Here is a 27,511-nt window from a genome sequence, read left to right as displayed (position 1 = left end):
GGCCTTGTCCGAGCCACGAGTCGTGCTTTCTGACTCGGACTTTAGAGGGAGCGATGAGGAATGAAGAGTCAGAACCAGGGAGATGATCAGTGACGACTCCTTCTTTTTCCTTTTGTATGAGGTTTCCATTGGCTAGAAGGCTAGCTTGCCCTTCCAAGGCCACCTTGGGCCACCTCCGCCACGAGGCTAACCTCGGTCCGGAATGCTCGCCTTTCCCTTTTACGTCGACAAAGTGGGCATCCGAGGCCCAGGAGGGGTCGAGTTCGTGTGAGAAGTGTAGCTGGGGTGCGGCCGCGTGGTGGACTTTGCGAGCCATCCAGACTTTTTATCCCCGTCGATGCCTCTAGAAACCTCATTATCTTCGTGGCATTATTCCGAGGGTGATTGACCCGGACCCAGTGCCCCGCGCTCGTGTTGCCCCTCGTCTTTGTAGTGTCGACGCTGCTTTCATAAAGAGAGTTTGCGCTGCAGTGGCTTTTTCTGTTGACGATATATCCCTCTTTCCACCCTTGTTTTCTTGAGTGCCAGTAAGTCTTTTCAAAACCTGACGTAAAAAAGTGCCGCCTTTCAAGATGGGTTCGATCTCAGGTCCAGGCTTTGACGTGTTCAACGGCTTTTACAACACCATCAATGGCAAATCGACCACCACGGAGCAAACCAGACACGGCATCAACCCCGCGACTGGCAAGCCCAATCCAGAAGTGCCCGTCTCGACCCAGAAGGATGTCGATGATGCTGTAGCTGCTGCCAAGGAAGCATTCAAGACCTGGTCCAAGACTCCTTTCGAGAAGCGAAAAGAGGCTGTCCTGGCCTTCGCCGATGCCCTGGACAAGTACTCCAATGACTTTGGAAGGCTCCTGACCCAAGAGCAAGGAAAGCCAGTAAGAGTTCCCCGGCATGGTCGAGCGTTCCGAATACTAAGTGCCATGAACCACAGCTTCAATTCGCCGTTGGCGAGATCCAGACCGGTGTCCACTGGCTCCGAGCCCTGTCCAATCTCGAACTGAAGGAGGAGGTGGTGGAAGAGAACGACGAGAAGAAGATCATTGTCCGCTATACACCTCTCGGAGTCGCCGTGGGCATCGTACCGTGGAACTTCCCCGTCCATCTCGCCTGCGGCAAGATTGCTCCCTCACTCCTGACTGGCAACCCCATCATCATCAAGCCATCGCCCTTCACCCCATACTGCGACTTGAAGCTCGGCGAACTCGGCCAACAATTCTTCCCTCCTGGTGTCCTCCAAGTCCTGAGCGGTGATGACAACCTGGGACCCTGGCTTACGAGCCATCCTGGCCCCGACAAGATCAGCTTTACTGGCTCGACATTTACTGGAAAGAAGGTTATGGAGAGCGCAGCCAAGACCTTGAAGCGAGTGACTTTGGAACTGTAAGTGTGAAACTTCACGCATCTGTGTGCCCTGGGGCTGACTCACATTTCTAGGGGTGGTAAAGATCCGGCCATCGTCTGCAAGGATGTTGATATCAACGCCGTTGCCCAAAAGGTATGACCCAGTTTTGACCTCATCTCCTTCCAAGGGCCAGTCGCTAACACTGCCGACAGATTGCTACCCTTGCCTTCCTCAACTCGGGCCAGATTTGCTTGGCCATCAAGCGCATTTATGTTCACGAGGATATCCACGACCAGTTCAGGGATGCCATGGTTGCGTTCACCAAGCAACTAAAGGTTGGTGACGGTACCGAGGAGGGAGTCTTCCTTGGACCCATTCAGAACAAGATGCAATACGAAAAAGTCAAGGTATGTTTTGTGCCGGGCGTGGACAATTCACCTGTCGTTGTACCCTCTTTCTCTAACGTCTTGAATAGACCTTCTTCAGCGACATTGAAAAGGAGAAGTGGAACGTCGCAGTTGGTGGGAAGAACGAGGACAAACCCGGTTACTTCATCACGCCTACCATCATCGACAAGCCCGCGGATGACTCCAGAATCGCCACCGAGGAACCATTCGGCCCCATTGTCCCGCTGATGACCTGGTCTGACGAAGACGATGTCATTGCTCGCGCCAACAATACCAAGATGGGCCTCGGTGCTTCGGTGTGGTCTAACGACTTGGATCAAGCCACTCGCATCGCCCGACAGATTGATGCTGGTAGCGTCTGGGTTAATACCCATCTTGAGGTCGACCCCAACGCGCCTTTTGGTGGCCACAAGGAGAGCGGTCTCGGTTTCGAATGGAGTCTTGCTGGTCTCAAGGCGTACTGCAACGTTCAGAGCCTGTACTTGAAGAAGACCACCTCATAAACTTGCAGCTAGGACAATAACTGAACATGTTGCAACATCGATCCTCGTCAAAGAAATAGCTTGTAGCCGATGACTCGGATATGGCATCAAACTATAAGACAAGATTTGCGTGGTTCAATCTCCAGACTACAAACGGTATGAATTTCATGTGAATACATTGTTCATGTGCTCGATATGAAGTGAATGGTAAAGATTGTAGAGGAACCCATTCGTCTTCTCAACTCGGTGATCAATTTTGCCACTACCACGAAATACTCCGCCGCCGCAGGGATATTGCCAAGTCTACGGCGGTGCATTCGGCCACTCTAGCGCAAAATAATAATCGCGCGACGGATTGGGCACGTAAATGGCTTCAGGACAGACATGCAGTTGGCAGGCTGAAGTTCTGGAGCACGGCCAACAGAGACTTTGAGCGTTCTTCGTGCTTTGCATACATGTTACTGAGTGGTCATCGTAGCGTTCGTCCATCGAGGGCGTTCGCATCTTTCAAACCCTTGACAAATGGCGACAACTTCTGCCGCTCTCGCGCCGCAAACTGCGCCTGCGGTCAATGGCACCTCCAACCTTGAACTCGATGTCTCGAAGCTTCACGCCCTCCCGACCGAGCAGCAAGACCTATACCTGTTAACCTTTGTCTCCGACTTTCAGCGCCATGTCGAACAGTTGTCGGCAGAGGCTTTACCCCCCTATCAAGCTTCGATCAAGAAGGAAGTCATCAAGATCATTGGACTCGGTTCTCCAATCCCGTCCCGCGTGATTCGAAATGGCCTCGGAAGAATCCTAGCAGATGTCTTCAGTCGCGGCAGCCACAGTCTACTCTACGAGACGATTAACGATCTTTTGGCGATCTTGAACGCAGGAAAAACGGATAAGGAGTTGGGATCCAAACATGCGGCCGTGGTTTGTCTGGGAGCCCTCTTTCGCGCCGCGGGAGACAGTGCTGTTAGTCTCTCGGGGCTTACGGTTGCTACAATACTAAAACTCTTGAAATCTTCCCATGCCGGAGTCAGAGGGTGCGTGTTCCGAGCCCTCGGCGGACTGATCATTGGAATCAAGCGAAGTCTGGATGAGCATGTTGCGCGGGATATCTGGAAACAAGCGCGACACGCTGCAACAAGTGACAAATCGACCTTTGTCCAGAGGTGTGCGTGTTCATGTCTCCGCAGCCTAGTCAGTGAAACCAGCTATTTCAACAACTCGAATGACTTTGACAGCCTCAAGACAACATTTTGGAAAGCATTTGACAGTTCTGCGCCATCCGTGAGGCATGCCGCCGCCGCCGCCATGGCGGCTGCGCTGAATCAAGCATATTCTTCGCACGGCTCCGCCGAGGTGCCGGTTTTGCGGAAACCGAAACGGTCCAAGAAACCGGGAGACGACCTAGACGAGGAAGTCGAGGCTGAACGGCCCGGCTCACCTTCGCCGGGACAGGTGAAAGCGTCTATGCGGCTGACACTTTCTTTGGACGAAGTTCTTCGTGTTTTGTCGCAGCAGTATTGCCGTGCGTCAACAACGAACAGATCTCGTGCAGGCATTGCCATCTGTTACAAATATCTCCTCCATTTACTGCCTCGGAAAACGTTGGAGGAGAATTATGCCTCGATAGCTGTTCATACATATGCGGACCTCTTGAACCACCCAACCATATCATTCAACCGCCATCGATTGCTCCTCACCCGAAAACTGGTCCAGTGGATCCTTGCCGATGTTACGGTCCTGTTGACGGAGAACGCCCAAGTCAACGCGGCGCGGTACCTGATTAATGATGTTATCAAGAACTACCCTCAAGTGCTGCCGGAAAGACGCGAACCGTCAAAGCGGATTCTTGCTGGCGCCTTGGGTACTTTGACAGACTTGTTGTTGCGCCTAGGACCAGCTGCCAGCGTATTCCAAGATTCATGCAGAGAAGCCCTTTTTCAGGTCATTCAGCACCCGAACCACACGGTACAAAGCCATGCCGCTCAATGCTTCAGGGCTTTCATTCTTGCGTGCCCGAATCAGCTCATGCGCACTATCGAGCATGCCATGTCACACTTACAAAAGGAGTTTCAGCCGTCAGAGGCCAAACAACCGCACCGAAAAGCAATTGGATTTGCAGCAGCCATAGCAGTTGCTGTAAGTTGTGCACGCCAAAGACCCCTATATGGCTCCGTCCAGACGTATTCTGCCATCTTCACCTTTGCAACCGACCTATTGAAGTCAAGTGCAGCCGCCGAACTGCGGCTTTCAGCTATGCAGGTGCAGGTCGCATGGACCTTGATTGGGGGACTGATGAGCTTGGGACCAAGCTTTGTAAAAGTTCACATGAACCAACTCATGTTGCTCTGGCGAAATGCTTTGCCTCCTCCGTTGACCCACGAAAATGCCGCAAAAAGAGGTCATTTGGAGCTGAGCTTTTTATCCCATGTTCGCGAATGTGCTCTGAGTGCTCTGCTCATGTTTCTCTCCTCTTGCAGCGGTCTGGTCACGACAGATGGGTCGAAGCGAATTTCAGCCATGCTGCACAATACTATCCTTTTCCTCGACAGCTTACCACCTGCGCGGGAGTCAGAGGATGTGTCTCACCGATTGGTACCGACCCTTCAGCTACAGGATTTCGCCATATTGCTCCGCCGACGTGTACTGCAAAGCTTCATTTCCCTAGTCAGCTTGAAGCACCTTGACCAAGGCGATGTTGTGTCTCATTCGGATTTGATAGGTCTTACGATGAGGACGTTCACCGATCCAGAACGGCCAGTCTTGAAAAGCTTAGAAGCATCACTGGCAAATACTGCAAGCAACTTCGAGGGCCTGTGGGCCACAGAAGACAACTGGAGCTTTGGCGTTAGCAACCTGGCAGACAGTTTCGATACCTACCTGCCGTTTGAGAATCATAATGAACCGAGCACTGACACGTACACCGAACAAGAGATTTCTGTACCAGATATCCTAGTCCGGTGTCCTGCCTTGCCAGCGGTTGAACACGATCCCGCCTTACTCTCAAGGCCAGATAATCGACTCGACGAGGCTGAGATAAGCTCGCCCGCGACATCTTGTGTGAATCTGGCAATCAAGCTCTTCGCTATATCGTTGCCTCTTCAATCTCCCCGAATTCAAGAGAGTACCGTGGAGCAGCTAATTACCGCTGTCTCGCAGCCTCTGCAACGTGAACCCGGCAGGAAGGCAGCGATGCAAATCAATACCGCCCTCGCGTTCCTATGCGCGCTCGCAGTTGCGAATAACGAAACCCCATACAACTCTGGGAAAATGCATGTCGGGGCAGTGGGACAAGTCATCACTGAACTTTTGGACCGATACCTGTGCAACTCCGATCCCATCCTACGACACATAGCTGCTCGTGCTATAGGCCGCATATGCAATCTCGCAGGGACCCAGTTCACTAACCGGGAGGTCAAAGTCCTCATCGACACAATTGTGGCGAATCGCGATCCGAGCGCTCGGGCTGGTTGTGCTCTTGCGCTCGGATATATTCACTCAGAAGTAGGCGCCATGGCAGCCAGCCTTCACATCAAGTCTATCGTCGGGGTCCTCCTATCATTATGCAGTGACAGTCACACGATCGTTCATTACTGGGCTCTCAAAGGACTGCTTCTGGTTGCGGAGTCTGCTGGGCTGGCGTTTTCCACGTACGCGACGAGCACTTTGGGACTGCTTGCTCAACTATACTCAAGTGACACTCACAACGAGGAAGCTGTATCTGTGGCGACATCTAATCTGGAGCTTGAGCTTTTCACGCCTCTGGCACTTGCTCAATGTGTTGACAGCATCATCAACGTCTTGGGGCCTGACTTGCAAGATGTTTCCAAGGCGCGCAATTTGATCTTGGTACTGATTGGCTACCTGCAAAAAGAGCCTTCGGCACGATTGAGGAGTGCAAGTTACCAATGCCTTCGCCATCTCTGCATGTATGCGCCGGCGCATCTTCAATTTGCTAAATACGTCCTAGATTTGCAAGCGAATATTTCGTCTGACGAGGACCTCCTCCAGTCCGCTGCTATAAAAGGTCTTGGGGAATTGATGAAGAGAAATTCCTCCGAAGTCGCGCGCGTAGCGACTTCTAAGCTGGGCGATGATCTGTGGGCGCGTCTGGACGACAACCCGGAAAACAAGTCCTTGCAGGGAATGCTACAGAATTGGATGCAGCAGACCATCCTCGTTGACACAGCCGCATGGATCGACAAATGTCAGAGCATACTTTCCAGGACAAGAACAAAGGCTTCGGCACCATCCCGCGTCGCTACAGCAAAGACGGCCATGCCAGACCTGGCAGATGAAGAAGTCGCCGGCTTTGCCGCTGCAGCGGCCGCCGCGCAAGGTGACGCGCCCGACGCTGCACCAGAAGGTCAAGAGTTTCTCCGCTGGCAGACAAGAGACTTTGCTATGCGACTGCTCAGCGAATCAATGGACATCATCCAAGCAGCTATGTCGCCAGATCGAGTCATTTCGGCGGAAGAAGTGCTGCAGAGCAAGATTGCGGATGTGATTCGCGTTGCCTTTTCGGCTTCGACTGCCAACGTGGTCGAGCTTCGCGTCTGGGGTCTTCGAATCATTGATCAGATCCTCAAGCTTTTTGGCAAGACTCCGGATCCTGATTTCTTGGAGGCGTCCCTGCTTGAGCAGTACCAAGCCCAAATCAGCTCAGCTCTAACGCCAGCATTCGCTGCGGACTCGTCTCCAGAACTAGCTGCCGAGGCCATTGGCGTTTGCGCTACCTTTGTTGCCACAGGGATAGTGACCAACGCGGAACGTATGGGCCGTATTTTCAAGGTTCTTGCCATGGGGGTCGACAACCTGACTCAACCTGTCCCCGAACCAGCAATTGGCGATCTGAAAAACCTTAGCCCAAATGCACAGGCTATGCTTAAGATGGGCATCTTGTCTGGCTGGGCACAGCTGCAACTTGCAAGTTCCGAGCAACCGTTTCTGGAAGAAATCCTGCAGCCATACATTCCCAAACTTGCGCCACTTTGGCTGACATCGCTACAAGAGTTTGCTGGCTTACGCTTTGAGCCAGAAATTTCGGATACGCTCGGAGGCGAGGTTGCGGGCGGTAATTTGGACGAACGATACGCTTCCTTCAATCGAGAAGTTCGCTTGAAGTTTTATCAGAAGAATTGGCTGAGCATTGTGGATGCCATTGCTGTACTTGTAGAAAAGGACAGTGAGTCTGTGTTTGACGCACTCGATAACAAACGCAACTACGCAGTCGACGGCCCCGCAGACGAAGCTGCCGCCCCTGGAAGAGACATGAGCTTCCGTGAGGAACCCGTGGCGTTCTTTTTCATCCTTTTTGGGCTCGCCTTTGAAGCCCTGGTGACACAGGCGAGGGAAGATCCTTCGCAGGCGCTATCAATCCTGCAGGCTCTCAGAAAGATCCTGACTCCTGAAGTGTGTGGCAATGCAATCTACGAGGAGGCAGTGTTCAATGAAACCACGGATACCCTGGACCGACTTGCTCTCACGAGTACGCGGGAGACACAGAGCGTCCTCGTTGAAATAGCCCGGAATTTGTCATTGGATCACGTCGCAGCGAAGACCCAAGATCGGGATGAAAAGCTCTCAGACGACATTGAACAGCTCTTTGAACTGACAAGAATCATCATTCTAGTTTTGACAGGTCTCATACCGACCCTCGAAGATCCGCCTGGCCCTGCCTTTCGAAAACTTGGGGACGATGGCATTGCCCTCGTGCAACTCTGCTTCCAGGCGCTGGTGGATGTGGCTTCAATCTTTCCCGCCATCATTCGGGCGGATCTCCATGCCTGTATCATCCACAGTTATTGTACCCTTCTTGCGACTGGCGTGTGTCAGGATGAGGTGCTCCCCCAGATCATGCCTATCTTTAAAGCCTTCTTGCAGGACGTTGTTCAGTCCGGCTCCGATGAAGTCAACTCGAGGCTCATCCGCGGCTGCCTGTACCGCATGCTGTCAATCTTGGCTGTGGCCCAGCGACGAGAGAACGAGTATGCGATCACTTGTGCCAAGAATACTCTGCTCTCCATGACCATATTGCTCACCACGGCCAGCTCGGTCATTCCAGCCAACGACGAGCTTATCACAAAATCACTCTCAGAGCTGCTCGATTGCCTCCAAGACGTGGGTCTTGCCAAAATCGCGGCTGGCTGTATGCGGTCGCTGCTTGTCACGAATCCGAAAACACCTTGCGATGATGCAGTTGGGAGAATCCTATGGTCGCGGCTGGTACCATTCGTGAGCGACCCGGAAGCAGAGGATCCAGAGAATGTCAAGACAGCATTGACACAAGCTCTGGTGGCGGCCGTGGCGTCTATCAAAATTCCTGGGCGATTTGCTGCCATGCCCATATTGGTGCCGTTGATCCTGCTTCGTGCTAAACAGATCCCCAAAGGCAGTAGCTCGGACGCTGTGCGGAGAGAGAGCGCAGCAAGACTGCTCGAGTTGGTGGCGACTGATCAGCTAGCGTTCAAAATGACGGTCGGTTTATTGGACGATGAACAGCGTTCAGATTTGGAAAACCTACTGCGTGCCGCTGGAGTTGGCCAAAAACAGGAGGCGACTTCGGAAGACAATGTGCAAGCGAAGCCGGCAATTGAACTACGCATGGATTTTGGATGAGGCTGAGATAACATACGGTAAATAAATATATAGAAAAAGATGGCGAGACTAGTCGTGGGATATTCGCCCTCGTGATATATGACCACGTCGAGTTCCCTTCTATACAGAGCGTTTGTCGTCAGTGTAAGAGCCTCAGCCTCGTCGATGCGCAACCTCGTAATATTATTGGTGCTTGGCATTACCGCATGCGGCAAGTTTGGGCGAGGCTCGCTCAACCAAAACTTAAATCTGTGCCATGGCCAAGTTCATCAATTCTATATCACCCAGACTCTGCCCCAGATCTTTGCTCGCATAGAAGGCAAAAGGGAAACAGGGCTTCACTCGTGATTCTGACAGTGTGTCTCTGCCTAAGACGGCTCAATGGAGTACGATCCCAAAGTCCCAACCTACCAGACGTCCGACCCCACGTCCTTTGCTCACAAATCTGCACGGGAGCGATGGCCGGCCATAGTCACAGGCGCCATAGACGATGTGCACCGGACCGTCTCTCAGCTGGCAGACTCGGAAAAAGATGCCTTGGCCGAGGGTAAATCCATCATCTCAACACTAGGGTCGTTGAAGTACGAGCTGCAACATAATCGGACTTTGTCACCAATCCCCGACGACGGGTTCCCGGACGTTGAGGGATACAACCAGGAGCTGGCGGCGCGGGGACCGCCGACGTGGCACAATGTTGAGTGGCTGTTCTCGGAATGCTACCTGTACCGGCGGATGGCGACGCTGTTCTCGACGGCCAAGACCAAGTTCTGGCGGCACTACGACCCGTTCCAGCGGCAGAAGATGGAGACGTTCAAATCGTCGCGGCCGGCGGTGCTGGAGCTGGCGGCCGAGTACCGCGGGATCATGACGCAGATCCGGTCGTCCAAGGCCCAGGCGCCCGTCGCCGAGGGGGTGACGGACCCCCAGCAGATCGACGAGGCCGAGAAGCTGCTGTTCGTCGAGATGGCCGAGATCTGCCTGTGGGGGAACGCGACCGACCTGTCCCTGCTCACCAGCCTGACGTACGAGGACATCCAGAAGCTGCAGGGCAGCAGCGCGCGCAAGGAGTCGGAGAAGAACATCCTGGTCAACGACCTGGGCCGGGCGTTTCAGGTGCTCAACGCCGCCCACCGCGCCGGCAAGGCCCAGCGTCGCGTCGACATCGTGCTGGACAACGCGGGCTTCGAGCTCTTCGTCGACCTCGTGCTGGCGGGGTACCTGCTGGCCACGGGCCTGGCGACCGAGGTCGTCCTGCACCCCAAGGACATTCCGTGGTTCGTCAGCGACGTCGTGCCCAAGGACTTCCAAGCCCTGCTGCAAGCCATGGCGGACCCGAAAGCGTTTTACGAGAAGATCGACAACAACCACAACCACAGCCACGGTACCGGCGTATCATCGCCGGCGCCACTGTCCGACGAAGAGGCTGCCAACATCAAATTCCTCTTCGACGACTGGAGCGACCTGCACAGCGAGGGCAGATTGATCCTCCGGCCGAACCGGTTCTGGACCCACGCGGGCAGCTTCTGGCGCATGCCGCACGTGGCGCCGAGTTTGGTCGAGGATCTCAAGGAGAGCGAACTGGTGATTTTCAAGGGAGATTTGAATTACAGAAAGTTGACTGGAGATGTATGTTTCCCTTTTCCCTTTCCCCCTTTCTCACCTTCAATTGTCCCCTTTACTTCCTATTTCCCGCTTGGGACTTGACATAAACCCCCCAATCCACACCCCCCTTTTTACTACTTGCCCACGCACGGCACAGAGTCGCAAAGAGAGCACCTCGTAAACTAACGCGAAACGTCTACGACGCTATAGGCTGCCTGGCCCGCCACCACGCCCTTCACGGAAGCCATCGGCCCACTCGGTCCGTCGTCGGGCCTCAGAGTGCTCGCGCTGCGGACATGCAAGGCCGACGTCGTGGTCGGGTTGCCTGAAGGCAAGGACGAAGAGATCCGCGCGACCGAGGGCGGCGGCGGCGATTCCGGAGCGAGGAAGTGGGCGTGGAGTGGGAAGTGGGCCGTCGTGCAGTTCTCGGATGGCAAGGCTTGATGATTCAATTGAGCAAGAGCAGACTGCGGTAGGAGAAGCTTCAACGCTCTTCTTTTCGCAGCTGGCTCTTTTCCCCCTTCTTTCTCCCCGAGTATGAGCGATCTTTGGGGAACTAGAGTAGTAGAGAAGCCACGTGCATGGGGCTGGACTTTTTTGAGTAGAGTCTGGAGGAAAAAGACATAGATAGATGCATGGATAGAGCACAGAACATTGTCACGACCTAACAAAACAAACGATATCACTGTGGATTCACTTCCTACCTCAAGAGAAGTAGTCGCGGTATTCGACGGTCTTTGCTAGAAGGAGCTCCCATATGCATCTCACTGCTTCCGGCGGAGCCATTCCCGTGGGCCTTTCGTTCTGTTCTCAGCTGAGCGATGGTCCAGGTATGTACGCAGTAGATGGAGACCGAATCACTCGGGCGTCGGGGGATTTGGTGGGCCGCAGGCCTGAAGATATGGAAAAAAAAGGGGTTAATGTCTCCTTTTCAGCCTTCTTCGGACAAGGCTGGAAACTTGGATGTAAGGCTGTGAGATTGTCTCACGTTCCAGCCACTTAGGCCCAATTCTTAGTTCACCGTTGAATGACGAGCAACTCGATTGTGCATGTGGCACGCGTTCACCATGAGAGCCTTGAAGCACGACAAGTTGGTTGGGCTTTTGGTCCCGGCGTCGACTCCTTCATGGTTGTGCCGTCCTCAAGCTAGAACTAACAAAACCACGCAAGGACCATGCCGTTTCAGAGATGGGAGTTCTCAATACTCACGCACCGTCCTCTCCCCACAAGCACAAACTAACACCCCTTACCACATTCATCGATGAACCCGAGACCCAGATAGCCGGACACGGCCGGATAAATTTTAGAGGTGGTGGATCAATCAGTCAGCGAGGCAGTGCAAAATGGACTTACACACCTCTGTCGAGTCGACCTCCTTTTGTTGCATCATGGTGTTGTTCAGGCAAGCCAGCCCGCAGTAGAAGGGGCACCCAGAGGGGGTTTTGCAATGCTGATGCCTGAAAAGCTTCGAGTAATCAAGCAAATGAGAACGAGATTGAGATTACCTAGGTACTATGATGACTCCCGCTCCGAGCCGCCAGAGGGCATTTCATGCCAAGTATGCACAAAGATGACCCCGGCACGGACTCGGTGTCTGTCCTTGTCCTTATGAGGTGCGGTGGAAAGAGCCTGTCACCGACGGTCGTCGAGGAAAAAAATCGTCTCCGTGCCGAACTGTGAGACGTGAGATGAGATCGTGGAGGATGGGGCGAAGATATTCAGGACAAGAAGCTAGAGCTTGTACGAGAGTAAGAAGATGTGACCAGACTATGCAGTGGACTTGGTATACATGGTGCAAAATGGATCGGTGCATGCTACGATGTGGTTGGTATAGAGATATGTACATACTGGGCGTACCTTTCCTGACCCCGTGTAGTTGCCAGTACTTGCGAGGGGGGCACGGGGGTTAAAGTGATGACTAGGGGACGAAATTACCTAACGAGGCCAAGGAGGCTAAGAAGAATAGGCTTACCTACCCTCCAAAGCCTAGAGTCCAGACTCCAGAGCACCGAATTTCCAGGTGCCATGAGCGCCTCCCCGCCGCCTATTACATTCTTTAGTGTGCCTAGCTAATCACCCACCCGCTCACCCACCTAACTGTTCTTAACTAATCGTACTCGTAGCCGTGAATCCATGCTCACGCCACGGGGAAACCCCCCTGTGCCATCCACTCACAAGGTCCCTCTTTTATCTCGCGATCCTAAAGCTACCTTTGCACCTTGTACTCGTACCTAAACTTTACTGGTAAACCACCCCCACTCCCCTCCCCCTTTCGCATCTACTCAGCGCGTTAATTCTTCTTATTGCTTGTAAGGCGCCTCAGCCCGCCAAACAAAGGCGCGATCGTTGGCGTCACTTGCACAGAAATCTTTCGATCCAACGGGGTTCCTCTTCGCTCCTTCGCACCTCACGACACCGAAATCTCCCCCTTCAACTTCTAGAGAAATTCCTTTTCGCTCGCTTCTTCACTCGCTTTGCCTCTATCCAATACCTCCTGCACCCTTGACAACCACGCCTCTGCTACCTCTCTCGCCCTAGCCCTTTTTCTCACTCAGCGTCATGCGTTGCTGAGTTTTGGGCCGAGCCTCCTTTTTTTCGCCCACCGCCAACTTTGCCCTTCACCCTCACCCTCGTTTACCATTCGCCGCGCTCGTTCCTCATTACCTACCACGACCTTTTCCAATAGAGACCCTTGTCCTCATTGGATCAACTGTTACCTCCCCTCGGGCTTTCAGACTCTCCGTTCAACTTACCCGCCCGAAGAAACACTCGGAACCTCATATATCCTCGACCACCGCAAGTCGCGATCCTCAATCCCCTGTGACTGTCCTGCTCGAGCCTCATGCCGATGCCTCTTTTTGCCTTTACCATGCCTGTCACCGACTATGCCAAAGTCGCAAAGGAGGGTAAGAGATCGCAGATGTCGTCCTTCTTGCACTGGGTGCAGTTGAAGAAATACCAATATGAAGTCACTTTCTCGCTCTACATGCTCACCCCGACGGAAAAGTGCATTTTCAGTATGTTTCCTGCTCTACTTCTCTCCGTTTGCTCGCTCAGATCTCTGACTTCATTTTGTCCAGACTTGATCCTGTTCCTGCTGGTCTCGCTACTCGTGACGGCTGCAACGCTCTACCTCCCAAACCACCTCGTCATCATTTACCACCGTATCTGCTACTATATTTCCGGTGAATTCGCCTACAAGTCGTCAACAAACCTGTCACAGGAAGCAGCTGCTCTCACGGCAGATGGCTTGCGCGTTGCTTCAGGAGCCATAGAGTCGGTGGTGACTCCAACCTTGCGTGCGGTGGAAGCAGCCCGGGAAACCTTGAGGGAACTTTGACTGTTTGATGATACCCCCTATGTGCTTTAATTGGAGCAGTACACATGGTAATGGCGTTCAGAACGGGGCACTCAGAGAGAAAATTTGTAATGTACGCGGCGCATCGCTGCCAGATATTGTCATTAACGGGAAACAATCTTGATATGGCGTCCACGCGCTGATTGTTCCAGACATGCGGCCGCGAGCGCCCTGGATTTTGCCGGTTCGAACCTTTGTGAAGCGTGTTTTAGATTGAGTGGACTGCTTCCATGTATTGATATAGATACAGACTTTTAATCAACCGCAACACCATTGCCTTGTATAGCTGTCCTGCCAGTCTTTCAAGATGGCCATAATTCCGCCGCCAACTGGTCCATATGTGCATGTACCTCGCTCGAACTTTTGGCCTCGTGGGAGGATAACCACCGCAAGGACGTATAAATGTATGTAGTTATTGTACAAGGGAACAGTTCCCCATGCATGAGGTCTCCCATGAATGAAGAAAGCGAGGGAGGCAGAGCCCTTTTCCCCCTCTCCCCTCTGACTCTCCCCCCTTGCCCAGGGGTGATGCGCCGACGCCATGCATGTAATCGTTGTAGAATGCGGAATGGAGCTGTAGATACCCTGTGCAGGCTGGCTTCTGCTTCTTCTGGCTGCAGCTGATGGGTGCCGCGACAGGACGGGACGGGACATCGAAGCGAAGCGAAGCCCAATATATTTCAGACGACCATCTCTTGCTCTTTATGCTCGTCGTCAAGTCGCTTGACGCGTTCGCCTCACTTCGATTCCCGTCCCTCTGTCCCTCTGTTTGTCTGTCGGGTAAAAAGCCATCTCTTGACCTGCTATCCTAGCGCCCCCCTTGCGTTATTGTTGCTGCGACTCCTGGCTCTGGCTCTGGCTCTGGCCCTGGCCCTGGTTTTGATCGCTCTGGCGCGTTTGCCGCAGCCGCTCGCGATGCCTTTCAATCTCTGCGCGGATCTCGTCCTTGTCGTAGGGGATCTTGTGCGACTGGTCCTGCGTGGGCCAGAAGCCCGGCACGGCGAAGCGATTCTCCAGGTTCGTGCCAAAGTAGTACATGTACCCGATGGGGAAGGAGAGGTAGAGTCCGAACTGTCACGGACACACACATTAACGTTGACATTGACGTTGGCAATACCAGGAGGGACATGGGGATGGTGAAAGTGAGATTGGCGTGAGTGATAATATAGGTAGAGGAACGAGATTCAAACGTGGACAGGTAGGGTAGGTATGTATGTACTAGGCATAGCACGGGGAACAAATACCTTGAAGATTTCCAGATTCGTCCCGCGCAGCGTGCGCTCGAGGAATTTGCGAACCGTCGCCATCGTCACACCGCTACAAAAGGTTCGTGGGCATGCAGGTTTTTGGTTTTTATTTCTCCTTCTTCTCCCGGAACCGGTGTGTGTGTATGTGTGTGTGTGCGTGCGTGTGGTGTGTGGTGTGAGTGTAGGAGTCAATGAATGCACCTGGCTGAGGAAATCGTTGCGGCGGCGGAGGACGAGGAGGCGAGGATGAGCGAAGCTTCAGCTGCGACGTTGTCGATTCAGACGGAGACGGAGAGACAGTGAGAGGTGGAGGGAGGGAAGGAGGTAGGTAGGTAGGATGAGAGTGGTAATGAGTCAGTGGCTGATTGATCGATTGAGTGAGAGTGTGGCAGCTCAAGGTGGAGGACGAGTGGCATGACCATGCTCAATAAATGTCCCCAGTTTTTGGCCGAAGCTTTCATTCGCGCAGCCTCGTAGTCGTCCGCATGTGAAGTGGAGTTCCAGCCTCGCGCTTGGTGATTGGATGGATGCTTTGATTACAGCCTTGTCCGTCCGAGGTCTGTACTCGGTACGGTACATAGCATGGAGCCAATTCTCTCCTCTTGGAAAGATAGACTGCCTTTTATACGAGGTATACCCTGATGGATATGCTCCGCAGTATATAAGTAGTCTAAATGTAGCTATCATACAGTCTCTACTCTCTCTTTCTCTCCATCCTCCCTCTTCTTCGCCCTCCATTTCATTCCCGCCCTCATCGTCACCATCAGGAGCGGCAGTGTGGCCAACTCGACCAACCCAACAAGCGTGTGAGTCCACCCGTTCCCAATCGCCGCGATCATCGGATTAGCAACAGCGCTCGCCCCGGCACCCAAAAGGCACCGGACAAGATTCGACGCTGCGCTGGCCGTCGCTGCTCGTTTCCGGTGCAAGTCAATGATCAACACGCTGATCGTGTTGAACCCGACCATCGTGGTGTACCCTATGGCGCCGAGCATGATAATCGGTCCTGCAATGTGGACTCGCTTCTCCAAAAGCCATCCGTAGACGACGATGAAGACCGCCCCAAAGGCAAAAAAGGGCATTCCGATCTCCAGCCTGGCCTGCTCGATCGGCATCTTGATCAAGTCGCCCTGTTTCTTGCGGTCAACCTCCAGCCCAGCCTTGAGCGCGTGTCTCTTAAAGTTTCTATCGAGGAGCCTCGTATTGGTTATCGTCGCCAAGATCGTGCCCACCACCTGCGGGATAAAGAGCAGTCCTTGCAGAGTGCTGCTCAGCCCGTAGATGATGTGAAACTGGACAGTGAGACTGGTTGAGACGATATAGAATCCGGCATAGATAATACCCATGTACAAGAGCAAGATCGTGGTCTCCGGATCACCGACAATGGTGAGGGAGCCAAAGACATCCCATTTCCGTCGTCGCGAACTGGGCTTCTCCTTCTCAGGTTTGTCTTCGGGAGGAGTGCCTTTCTCGGATCCGCTTTCTCCCTCCGATTTCTTCTGCTGTTTCGACAAATTCGTCAGGCATCTGTTCCACTTCGGCGGTTCAATCGAGCCATCTCCAACCACCGATCTGCAGGTCTCTGGAAAGAAGAGCGCCAGTGGCACGAAATACACCCCACCTAGGATCAGCAAGAACCAGAAGACTGAATGCCATCCCAGATGCTGAGCCAGTACACCGCCGAGAATGGGCGCCAGACTCGGTGCTAATATGCTAGCCAGGCTGGTAATAGCAATATATTTGCCTCGCTCTGCGCTGGTGACAATGTCTGCCATGGTGCCCTGCATCAGGGTCACGAGGCCAGAACTCCCAGCACTTTGGACACATCTCAGAACCAGGAGGCCCGCGTAGGATTTGTTAAGGGCCAGGCCGAGGTTGGCAAAGAGGTAAATGGTGAATCCGATCATGTATGCTGGTCGGCGACCATAGTCGTCCGCTATGGCCGAAGTGAAGGATGGCGAGATGCCTTGGAAGATCATGTACGTGGTAATGGTCAAATTGACATCGGAGACGCTCACACCCAGGGCGTGGCTGATGGTATCAATGGCAGGAAAGTAGATGAAAGTGCTGAAGGGGCTGAAACTTCCTCCGAGAGTGGCCACCAGGACAATGATGGCCTTTTGTCGACTTGTGAACGATGAATACGGTCTGTCATTTGTTGGGATCCGTTCGACGCTGGTGGTAACTTCAGTCTCGGACTCGAGTTGTTTGTTTGGCACCACAACGTCTATTTGAACAGCATCAGAGTCAATGTGTTGGACTTCCTGTGCTGTCGCGTGCAAGGGTGTCCCGCTCTTGCGCGCATGTCCGTCAGACTCATCATGGGAAGTCATCCTGTCGAAGAGAAACTCTTCGATCTTGTCTCCCCCTTTGCCTCAGGACAATCTTCACCACACATGCCGCAATCGCCTGACAAAAACCAGGGAGATCTTGTCAGAGGCGTCTCTGTATACGACCAACATGTATCATATAGGCTCACCAGGAATAAAAGGCGGTCACGGTTCAGTCTTTGCTAAAATTAGTCTTCATTCACAAGGACGATCGTCATTTGTTATTGGCTGTAACCAGATAGTGGAGTGCTTCTCATGACCGGTAACGGCCCGATATCCGGTCACTCGGGCCTAACATGAATGGCCGAACCATGTTGTAAGCATCTCAGAGCTGTCGGCAGGTAGTCTTCGATGATGGTCAAAGTATCGAGTCTCGTGTCGGACGGGCGGTTCATGCAGTCTAAACATGGGTGTATCAATTGGGAAAGATACCGCAGTCAAAGCAGGCTCGTTTCTTCGTCATTATTATTTCGGCGTGAATCTCGCCACGATCCAGTTCAAATCATTCTCATGTGGACGCGGCCATTTTGCATAGTAGTACCACTTCTGCTCGTCCCTGTCCCACTTACGGTGTGGCACAAATGCCCCAACGGTGTAATAATTATCGCGCATATAAAGCGGTTGGTAGCTGGGTGGTCCTTTGCGTTCGAGAAACTCATCAGTCCCCGCGGCGACTTCTGCATCAGTGAGCTGATACAGTCGAGGCTCAGATCTTCGCGTCTTGTCTCTTTTCATTTCCCATTTGCCAAACCGGATTATCGTGCGAGTAGTTGTGTCGAGGTGGATTTGCAGGATCCGTGCATAGGTGAGCGGGCTTCTCGTCGCCTTCGTGACAATTGCAGCATGTCGATCCAGAAGTTTCACATTCCAATCTGGATTGCGTCCTGGCGGGATTATTGGTAAAGGTTCGCGGTTTTCCAAGTTCTTTTGCCAATGAGCAAGGTCGAGGACAATGTTGAGATTGTTCCAGGAGAGGACGCAACTCATACACGTGCACACACTCGAGGGATCGATCTGTTTGATGTGTTGATATTGGATCTTGTGGATTCGACCCCGGCCCTGCCGTTGCTCATTCATAAGCGCTGGTCGAGCTACAGGAGGAACTTGATCGAGTGACACAGGTGGCGGAAAGCACTGCCTAAGGACCCAGTAGTGACGGTTCATGATGTCATCAGCAATTGCTCGCTCATTATCTGAAATAAACATGCGCATGGACTGGTTGAGGCGAAGTAAATGGAAAATATCAGAAGGTTGCAGGAAGCTCAGTATCATCGACAGTAACTCCTGTGGGAGATCTAGGAACGACTGAACCTCGGACCGCACTTTCCGAGCCTGCTTCTTTTGCTGTCGTCTTTGAAGTCGGGCTGTCTTCTTGGAATGTAGTGCCAGGGCAGCCGTGGTGTCGATCAGAGGGTCGTTCTCGGTACTGGCTTTCTGTCGCCTGTATGCCACGTTGTTCACATAGTATATGGGCACCTCATCGGACTGAGGGTCTGTCTTGGCTTCAGAGGTCGTGGTTTGATTGGATATACTTTCTGTACTCGATGAGATCGATGCGCTATCCACAGCGTCAAAGATTTTAGGCACTTGTGATGCAGCATGGTTGGTGGTTGAAGGTCGCTGCTTAACGAAATGTAAATGGTGAGGCATCAATGCTGCTCTGCCCCGGGAATGTGCCAGTCCAAGTACTCGATACCTGCAAGAGTTGAGTAACGTTACGAGGAAGTTCTGTGCACGTCAAGTCTGATTGGCAAGAAGAAATCTGGAGACGAAATGGGGGCGAGGCTGAGGTAGAAGACGAGGCTGCGCAGAGTGCCAAGAATGACGTCATTTCACAGGTACACACATGGGGTTACTCCCACCTCACTTTACCATGTACCATGCACCATGTACCGAGTACCAATTGGCCCTATCTACCAGGTACTTTGTTGAACTGATCGATCTCTTGTCCTCCCTCATCTTCCTCTTCTCCTTCACCACCGTCTTCGGCTATTCGCCCTAGAGAACCTGGAAATGACCGTCGCCCCCTCCAACGTCCCCACCGATACCAAGAGTCCTGAGCGAAGCCGACATCAGCACCCAGAGACGCATCGGTGACCAGGGGCTGGCTCGAGTCCCTAGAGAAAGATAGGCCTCTGCTTTCTTCATTCGCCACAAAGAATTGGTTGATTGTGGATATCTGCACATCACCATGGAAGAACTCAGACAGAGACAAAGCAGCCCTATTGCGTCGAAGGAGTGGAACATATTGTCCAGGACACACGGCGAAGTCTCGTTTTGTAGAAAGGGAACAACGCCAAGTGTATCCGAGAATAGTACTCAAACCTGACCTGGGTGCGGCATTGTTTTGAATCTACTAAAGACGAAGTGAAATTGAAAACCCTCAGCACCAACCATTTCTCCTCTTCTCACAAGCTCTCTTCCTCGAGCCCTTTCTCCGCCCTCTTCTCACTCTCTATCTTACTTTCCCCTTCCTTCTAAAGAGCTCTATCATCAAAATCACCTCACTAAAAAAGTTTTGATAGTAGCTCAGCTGGCAGGCTGAGCGCTTCGTCATCGAATCTCTAATACTGCGAGGTAAACACGCTCCATGATGCCCTGATGATGATTCAACTGACGGATTCTACCAGAACAAAAAGGTCTACTCCAATGTCTCCCACAATGGAGTTGAGACCGCTTCCTCTCGAGGCTACCTGTATTATGTGTCCACGCCGCGGAACCAAAGTGTGCCCCAACTGCAAAGACGCCCGCTATTGCTCCAAGAGTACGAAAAGTAAGGCTACGTTGACGAGCTGAATGCTAATTCTCCTGGTAGACTGCCAAAAGCTTGACTGGAAGAATCATAAAATCATCTGCTCATCGTTCCAGGAACCCAAACCTCAAGTGACAGAAGCGAACGGTCGAATAGACGGTATTTTCTACGACTTTCTCCCTGAAGTTGGCTTGGTAGATTTTAGGCGGGCACTCGTCTTCCCTGGCGACAAGCAACCACCCAAATTTGTCTGGGTCAAGACCTGGATCGTGCATGGAGGCTCTGAGACATTTGATTCGAGGCCATTCTTTGACCATGCTGGGGAGACTGATTGTATTTACTTGGCACACAACAGCATCCAAGCGCGGGATGCATGTCGTGATGAAAAAGATCTTCTCAGGTTCTTCTTCAAGGACGATACGTCCAAAGAGCCACCGAACCTGGCAGTGCAAGCTTTCACCCGGTCAGGAGCCTGCTCAAAATACCTCAAAGGTCCAATACTTCTCTTGTGTGGCACTGTTGGCGCTCGTGGGCACGACTACTTTCGGGATGTCGATATGCGCGATTCACGAAGTGCCGCAGACTTCTTCAGCTCAGCATACCGTTCAGGATACAGAGACTCGTGTCTTCTGGAGAAACACTTTGTGACGACGTCGATCGCATGCCCCGAAGATATCGCGAGCTATCAGCTTCAAAAAAAGTACCAGCAACAGGTCTTCGATGGCTGCGATTCCGTCTTCCAAGCAGAGGGTAGTGGCATTGCCAACCTTTTGGGAATTCCGATTCTGATCCGGTCCCACGTTCCACCGAAACCAAAACGCAATCAGTACGGCGCTTGGATTCCCCAGGACGAAGAGAATGAACCCACAGACGTTGGTCCTGACAGCGCCGATGCACTGTTTCTCCTGCGAGATATTACCTCGACAACCACTGGCCGTCAGGAAACAACAGCTTCAATGCACAGATTTCGAACGAATGATAGAGACTATGCGGGCACGAATGGGTTTGGGTCATCCCCCAAGTCCTCACAGAGGGTGGGCTCCTTTTCTCTCGTCCGCGCTGACGGATTGCCACTTCTTTCCCTCCACGTCGAAGCACTTGTCGGTTACATTCGTGACAAAGTCGAGCCGCGCTTGTCACATGCGTTGGCAGGGACTGCTTCTGGTGGTGTCGTTGCTGGTCGAGAAGCTGTACTCAATTCGATCACCCAGGCCGACTTCTCCAGATACTTCGATGCTTTCAAGACCGCAAAGACACTTGATGATCACATTGTGGCATTCATTCCTTCTCCATACGCCATGTCAAAGAAATTTCTTGCAGACATGGAGCGTCAGGCGGACATTATGTGGGAGAACCAGAAGGCGGCCGGTTTTAAACAGGAGAGTGAGCATGAAATTGTTCAGCAGCCTGGAGTGATTTACCTCCGACCATGAGGGCCTTGTTTCACGGAAGATTGGTATGGGGTAGGTTCATGTCTCACGCGAGCTGGCTGTTCTATGGTGATTGATCATTGGGCTCAACGTCTCGGCTCGGGAAACGCAATGAACTTTTTCATGTTCTGCTGGAGTGAACGTTTGGCGTTCCTGCGAACACGAAGCGGTGGAGCTCAGGTGGTGAGTTGGAGAGGCACGAGATTGTTGCATCGCATCTTTCGGAGGTGTCCAGTAACGCACGGACCGCGGAAGCTGATTGTGGGAAAAGTATCAGCGAGGAAAGATATGGGATACACTTGTCACCCCCCATTTTGAGGGTCCTTGCCTCGAAGAGCTGATTTCAGAATATGAGCGGGCGGGCATTGCGACAAATGGCTTGAAGGAGACACGACACCAACACCACTCGAAACACCCTTGGAGTGGAAGTCTGTTGATGAGAGAGCTAGCAACCAGTTCTGACCAGTCGGTACCTGGTGTCCGTAGGTAGCTGTGATGCCCAGAGTCATATTAGGGGAAGAGAGTGAGCGGAATGAACCTTGTTGACATGGCATTGTCTTGTTCTCTCCACGTGAAACGCTTCGTTCATTCGTTCGTTCGTTGATTCGAATTATTATACATGAACCCCCTCTCGATTCGGATGTGCTCAAACTCTTCCCACAAAGAGATCCAACTCGCTTGCTACTTAACAACCCAATCTAGTGATATAGATCTCTCCCCGTTCTTTCCGTTTCAGCAGCTTTAGAAGTGCAACTTCGCCCTCACCCCCTCAAACGCCATGCCGGGATGCCAGCTCTCCCTCCTCGAGTCGTTGTTGGCGGTGGAAGCGGCGGAACTCCTTCTACGCTCGCTCTCCTCGCCGCCAGCCCCGTTACCCGCCTCCGGCCTGGCCTTGTGGAACAGGTGTCCGCGGGACGGGACGTCGAAGATGCGGCCCGGCTGTCTGGGGTGGTCGGTGGGGAGGAGGAAGTTGGGGACGTATTTCTTCAGGGTGGACATTTTTGTCTCTCTGTCTCTTTCTCTTGGTGTGCGAGTTCAGAGTTCAGAGTCTAGGTACGTATACAATGACGTGTGACGTGTGACGTGTGGCGGTTGAGGTGTCTGGGTGCTTTATACCTATGTAGGTAGGTAGGTAGGTAGGTAGATAGGTAGGTAGATAGGTAGGTAGTATTACTGGAATTATTGTCGGTTCGAATGGTCTTTCACCGGAGTTATCGGTGTGATGGAATGGAATGTATTCAACGCTCTTGCAGATGTGAAAAACCACATATATATACATACACACATACATTTCCACGCCGTACGTTCATGCCATGCTCACCTATACAATAATCTCGCAGTACCATACCTAGGTAGGCTGGTAGATACCCAATCGCCTCGCCGCATCGCCCAAAGAAGAAATCTACGTCATCGCTTCGCGGTCTTGTTCCTTACCTATCTACCTACTTACTTACATACCTACCCGCCTAGTTAGCAAGTACCAGACCCTTCGAAAAACCGCTCACATCGCCTTCTCTCCCGGAAGGACCGCTTCGCCCTGGAGGGTGGAGAGTGGAAGTCGGATGTGGGGGCGTGGGACTGACTCTTAACACTGGCACTGACAAAGCGAGCGAGTGAGCGACTTTTTTTTTCGTCTTTGCCAAAAGCTGACTGACACCACGACAACAGTACGAGAGAATAAGGTCCTCGAAAGAATGCAAGACGCCAGGCCGGTGGTGCCGTCGGCGAAAACTTATGACATCATGTCGAGGCTGCGCGATGAACGCCATGCCATATTAGGTACAATGTCACGTGCCCAGGATGCTCTCGCACATGTTCAGCCTCGTCGCACGGGAGAAGGGAATCGTGTATGCAGCGTGATGCGCAGTACTTCCCAGCTGAGGTTTCCGCATGGCATGCAGAACAGACTGAGTTTCTGTCGTTGGATCCTCTTCTCTTAATCGTGACCCTCGTACAAGTGTAATTACTTAGTCCAGCCTCGTCATTGGCAAGGCTGAGAGCCCAATGCCCACCATACCAAGCTCTCCCGTCCGTGGTCTATTCTGTGGTGGCACTGACTCTCTATTACGGAGGATACACAGCATAGTTTCCATGAAAGTGTGAAACCGATTCTTGGAAGAGGAGGAAAAATCCAAAAATTGCAGGGTCCTTCTCTGATATCGTACGGATCTGATACCTTGCCGGTCTCGTGCTGTATCCAAGGTGTGTCCAAACGAGACATCGACACCCTCAAAATTGCCTCTCGCAGAGAAAGGCTTCGAGAATCCGCTTCTTGCGAGCGTCCAACGCCTTCTTGTCTTTCCCTTTGAGCCTTGCTTCGTTTTCAGCCCGAAAGACCACGGGCGCGAATACCTCCACGTATGCGTCAACAAGCTTCTTTCGTCGCTCTGTAACCGCAACCGCCCCATCCGCCTCCGTGCCCGCCTCCGACTTCGCAGACGAAGACGACACGCTGTTTGTGCGCCGTCGACGTAGTGCCGGGAAGAGGCTTCTCTTACTGGGTGCTTCCGACGTGGTTGTCGAAAGACGATGTCCGGAGTCGGTGGACACGGTGGACGCCCTCGACCGCCCAAAGGAGGTGCGATGTGACGAGGTCGGCGTGGTCGGCGTGGTCGGCGTGGCCGACCCAGGCGCCGGAGCACTGTTCATCATCATTTCGTTGACGATTCTGACGAGCAAGAAGGTGATAAACGTTAGCGACACGCTGTGCACCGCAGAAGAAGACACCGCATCCATGACCATATCCTGAATCTCTTGTGGTGTCAGCGGTGTCTTTCCCTTTTCCAAAGCGCTCAGCCTTCTCTCGACCTCGGCCCATGGCCCAGCAGGGATGATTCCGTCTCTCAACGATTGAAGGAAGGACACCAGCGTTTCGGCGAGCACTTCCAGTCGAACAATGCTCGGTACGTCGAGGTTGAAATTCATATCCAACCGATTTGCCGTGTCCAATGCTTCCCTGACTCCGGCCAACATTTCGGACCGTTCTTCGCCTTCGGGCAAGGTCCAAGTGTCACGGCCAAAAGGCCAAGACGCTCCTCCATTCTCACATTGCCACGGCGGCGTTTCCCCTTCGTGTAGCATCCCCCATTCAGCTGCTGAACGCTCAATATAAATGGGAAGAATCTCGGTGAGCGTATACAGTTCCTTAGGTGCCGAGTGATGAGCAGCTGAATTTGTGGTTTCTGTGTCTCCTGCTGAGCCATTCGCTTTTTGATGCTGACGGAATTGCCGTACACCACCTTCGGGGGCCAGCACCAGTTCATCCAGCGTACGGTAGAACGATGATTGAAGCCATGTGCCTTTGACGGGTATGAAGTGATCTCGACCATTATCGACTCGGAGTACAAGCACATCTTCGAGGTCTATTTCTCCCTCATTCAAGTCGTGAACCAACTCGCCATCCCAGATGTCAATAGTCAGGTCAATAACGGTGGTTTCACCCGGGGACAGGACGATTTCACGTGTGCCGTTGTGCTCACCACGCTCAGAGGGATGAATAGAGCCAGGTTCGACGCTGAGTTCGAGCCATCTCGGTACTGCATGCACACCTCTGCCAGGTTCTGGTGGGCGTTCCACAAAAGAAAATGTGGCGTTGATTTGCCCCGTGTTCGCTATGGTGACCATTCTCGTCTTCCTCACACCATAACGCACCTCACCAAAGTGTACGACATTCATGTCTGCCGGACCGTCAGCGTTCGGTATTGGCTCTTCGGAATGACTGTCCACTACCACTGTTACCGACGGACGGCCCTCGTTCTCTGCCTTATCCAACTGTTTGGCAACGTCCTGATGCACTTTTGCCTTTAGTTCTGGAATAACGGCATCGTACAGTATGGTGAAGACGGCGTTCAGTGGTTTGTGATCCGATGAGAGTATCCTTTGGTGTGAGATGTAGTTGTTGAGCTCGACCATGTCTCCATAGTCCTCGTGTGATTGTACAAGTTCCGCATCGTGGAGCACATCTTGTGTCTCGTCATATTCATCACAGTCATCGCCATACGCAAGTCCATCTGTCTCAGGATCGTAGTCGAATAGGACGTCGTGCTCTGCATTGGCCTCGTCGATCCCGCGGGCCCTCATCGAAGCATCCTTCTTACGAGCTTCTTCTCGCTGTCTGGCCCTCTCGTCATATATGTCCTTGTCACGGCGAGTTCTGTACAGAATCCGGTCGCACCAGCTGGGGCTTCTCTTCTTGTCTCCCGAGTCGAACATCCCAACACTACCCACATCATATTTGTAGGTGGGCAAGAAATTTATGTCTCCTTCCCGCCATCCTTCGTGGAATGCCTTGCCTAGCCTTTGTTGCGCGCGCAGTTGATCGTGTGCCAGCAGAGACTGGAGAGTGGTATGGAGAGAAGCAGGGTCAGATTTGGGGTCTAGTTCTGGTTCGGCGGTGCTTTCACTAGCTGGTCTCTCTGCATCTTTGTATTCGTAACGTGGATGCGGAGCTGGCAGTTGCGAGTCGCTTGTCGAGGCAGATATGTAACCCAGCTCACTGTCGATCTTGCGCTTCGACTTGTTTTGGACGTCGTACTCGTTCTGTGTGTGCAGCAAAAGCAATCTCCTGACGTCCTGGCCGGGAATGTCGTCCAGGCGATAGTTGAGGTCGCCAAACCAGAATGCAAAGTCCTCGTCCCCAATCCTTTCCTCCTTGGGCTCAATGACCTCACTGTCTGTGACCGGAGAAAAGCGGGTTTTGCTCAAAATCTGACTGGTATCCCAGATCCGGCGAGCCAAAGCTGCTTGGTCCGCGCCAGCGGCCAGATGACAGTTGATAAAGCAGAGTTTGGTGGCTTCTGCAACCACGATCCTCGCGGCCACAGCACCTTTATTGCCGAAGTAACCCATCAAACCGGTTCCGACCGACGTCGTACTGACCGAAGTAATGCTGGGCGCTAGTTCCGGGGAAGCAAAGATGAGGAGAAGCAAGCCAAAGAGTTGTTCTTCGGCTACCTTCTTGTAACCCTTTGGCAGAGCTCTTCGCAATGACTTCTTCCACTTCTTCGCAGGGTTGGGGTCTGTGTAAGGTTTGATGGCTTCGGTCATGGAAGTCACGTCGATGACTTCCTGTAGTCCTAGCACATACAGGTCGATCTGCTCGTGGTGGGCCTCTGCCGGACCGTCGTGCAGTGGTACGGTAACACTCTTCCTTGTCCTTGCCACACGTTCCTCTTGGGCCTCGACGGACTCGACGGTCTTGTCACTGTCAGAGTCGTCATCACTGTCGTCGACCGAAAGGCCTGATAAGTTCTGCGAGAGGCCCTTGACACCACATCCACCAACAAACCAGGCGCCCAGGTCCTTGTCAGTTCCACTGAGTGCAGCAACATTCCAAGTACCGACTTTGATTTTCATCGACTTCTTTCGGATATACTCATCCTTTCGAGCCTTGACGGCGGCTGATAGTGATTGAGGCCCAGACCGATCAACTTCATTTGGTTCGGGCGAGGGCGGATAAGTGCCTGGCAGCGTCGTTCCCGATCCCCAAGGATCCCCGGATCTCCATGGTTTTGGTGAGAGATAACTCTCCTCGCTAGCTCTTGATGACATTGCCGTCAGTTACTGTTAGGTTCTGTTAACACATTGTGGTTGGATGTCGAGAGCCAGCTCAAGTTGACATGGATATCACCGTCGTGGAGGGGTAATTCGGATTCTGTTGAAGCGTGACTCTGTTGAGCAACCGGTATACTATTTCTAAGACTGTACCAAGTATGAATGTGATTATAGTCGGGGTCTCGTGGGTATTTGATCCCTCAGAAATTGAGTCGCGTGGGCAGGTCATGACATCTTTCTCAAACTCCGGAAGAACGTTGGATGAGCTCGGATGACACAGCCACACCATCACCACCAATTGGCCTCTGTTGCAATCAATCATCGGCAGGGACCATTGTTTTAGGGGCCCAAAGGGTCGCCCGGGGCTTGATGCTTGCCACAAGAGGCGGGAAATGATGTCGCTGTTTG

The 27,511-nt window shown here is 52.8% G+C and overlaps 9 protein-coding genes across 9 annotated transcripts; 5 read left to right on the top strand and 4 right to left on the bottom strand.

The window, feature by feature from the left end:
- Positions 1–572: 572 nt before the first annotated feature.
- Positions 573–2,258, top strand: AYO20_03018 (hypothetical protein; the record flags this gene model as incomplete). Its single annotated transcript, XM_022641322.1, has 5 exons — positions 573–881; positions 938–1,386; positions 1,441–1,501; positions 1,561–1,755; positions 1,824–2,258. The coding sequence occupies 5 exons, from the start codon at positions 573–575 to the stop codon at positions 2,256–2,258; spliced, it is 1,449 nt and encodes a 482-aa protein (XP_022502853.1).
- Positions 2,259–2,759: 501 nt separating this feature from the next.
- On the top strand, positions 2,760–8,852 carry AYO20_03017 (hypothetical protein; the record flags this gene model as incomplete). The annotated part of the gene is made up of 2 exons (XM_022641321.1): positions 2,760–8,382; positions 8,434–8,852. 2 exons carry the CDS (start codon positions 2,760–2,762, stop codon positions 8,850–8,852), a joined length of 6,042 nt encoding a protein of 2,013 aa, XP_022502852.1.
- Positions 8,853–9,212: 360 nt separating this feature from the next.
- Positions 9,213–10,877, top strand: AYO20_03016 (hypothetical protein; the record flags this gene model as incomplete). Its single annotated transcript, XM_022641320.1, has 2 exons — positions 9,213–10,457; positions 10,644–10,877. 2 exons carry the CDS (start codon positions 9,213–9,215, stop codon positions 10,875–10,877), a joined length of 1,479 nt encoding a protein of 492 aa, XP_022502851.1.
- Positions 10,878–13,302: 2,425 nt separating this feature from the next.
- Positions 13,303–13,773, top strand: AYO20_03015 (hypothetical protein; the record flags this gene model as incomplete). The annotated part of the gene is made up of 2 exons (XM_022641319.1): positions 13,303–13,450; positions 13,514–13,773. The coding sequence occupies 2 exons, from the start codon at positions 13,303–13,305 to the stop codon at positions 13,771–13,773; spliced, it is 408 nt and encodes a 135-aa protein (XP_022502850.1).
- An 843-nt stretch (positions 13,774–14,616) lies between these two features.
- Positions 14,617–15,098, bottom strand: AYO20_03014 (hypothetical protein; the record flags this gene model as incomplete). The annotated part of the gene is made up of 2 exons (XM_022641318.1): positions 14,617–14,862; positions 15,036–15,098. 2 exons carry the CDS (start codon positions 15,096–15,098, stop codon positions 14,617–14,619), a joined length of 309 nt encoding a protein of 102 aa, XP_022502849.1.
- A 623-nt stretch (positions 15,099–15,721) lies between these two features.
- On the bottom strand, positions 15,722–17,371 carry AYO20_03013 (hypothetical protein; the record flags this gene model as incomplete). Its single annotated transcript, XM_022641317.1, has 1 exon — positions 15,722–17,371. The coding sequence occupies one exon, from the start codon at positions 17,369–17,371 to the stop codon at positions 15,722–15,724; it is 1,650 nt and encodes a 549-aa protein (XP_022502848.1).
- Positions 17,372–17,833: 462 nt separating this feature from the next.
- AYO20_03012 (hypothetical protein) lies at positions 17,834–19,018 on the bottom strand (the record flags this gene model as incomplete). Its single annotated transcript, XM_022641316.1, has 1 exon — positions 17,834–19,018. The coding sequence occupies one exon, from the start codon at positions 19,016–19,018 to the stop codon at positions 17,834–17,836; it is 1,185 nt and encodes a 394-aa protein (XP_022502847.1).
- A 1,011-nt stretch (positions 19,019–20,029) lies between these two features.
- AYO20_03011 (hypothetical protein) lies at positions 20,030–21,553 on the top strand (the record flags this gene model as incomplete). Its single annotated transcript, XM_022641315.1, has 2 exons — positions 20,030–20,132; positions 20,184–21,553. 2 exons carry the CDS (start codon positions 20,030–20,032, stop codon positions 21,551–21,553), a joined length of 1,473 nt encoding a protein of 490 aa, XP_022502846.1.
- A 2,226-nt stretch (positions 21,554–23,779) lies between these two features.
- Positions 23,780–27,100, bottom strand: AYO20_03010 (hypothetical protein; the record flags this gene model as incomplete). The annotated part of the gene is made up of 1 exon (XM_022641314.1): positions 23,780–27,100. One exon carries the CDS (start codon positions 27,098–27,100, stop codon positions 23,780–23,782), a length of 3,321 nt encoding a protein of 1,106 aa, XP_022502845.1.
- Positions 27,101–27,511: the final 411 nt, after the last annotated feature.

The sequence above is a fragment of the Fonsecaea nubica genome, assembly GCF_001646965.1.
Source record: "Fonsecaea nubica strain CBS 269.64 chromosome Unknown Scaff13, whole genome shotgun sequence".
Taxonomy (NCBI): domain Eukaryota; kingdom Fungi; phylum Ascomycota; class Eurotiomycetes; order Chaetothyriales; family Herpotrichiellaceae; genus Fonsecaea; species Fonsecaea nubica.
Note: the sequence above shows the minus strand (reverse complement) of the source record. Positions and strands in the feature narration are given on the sequence as shown.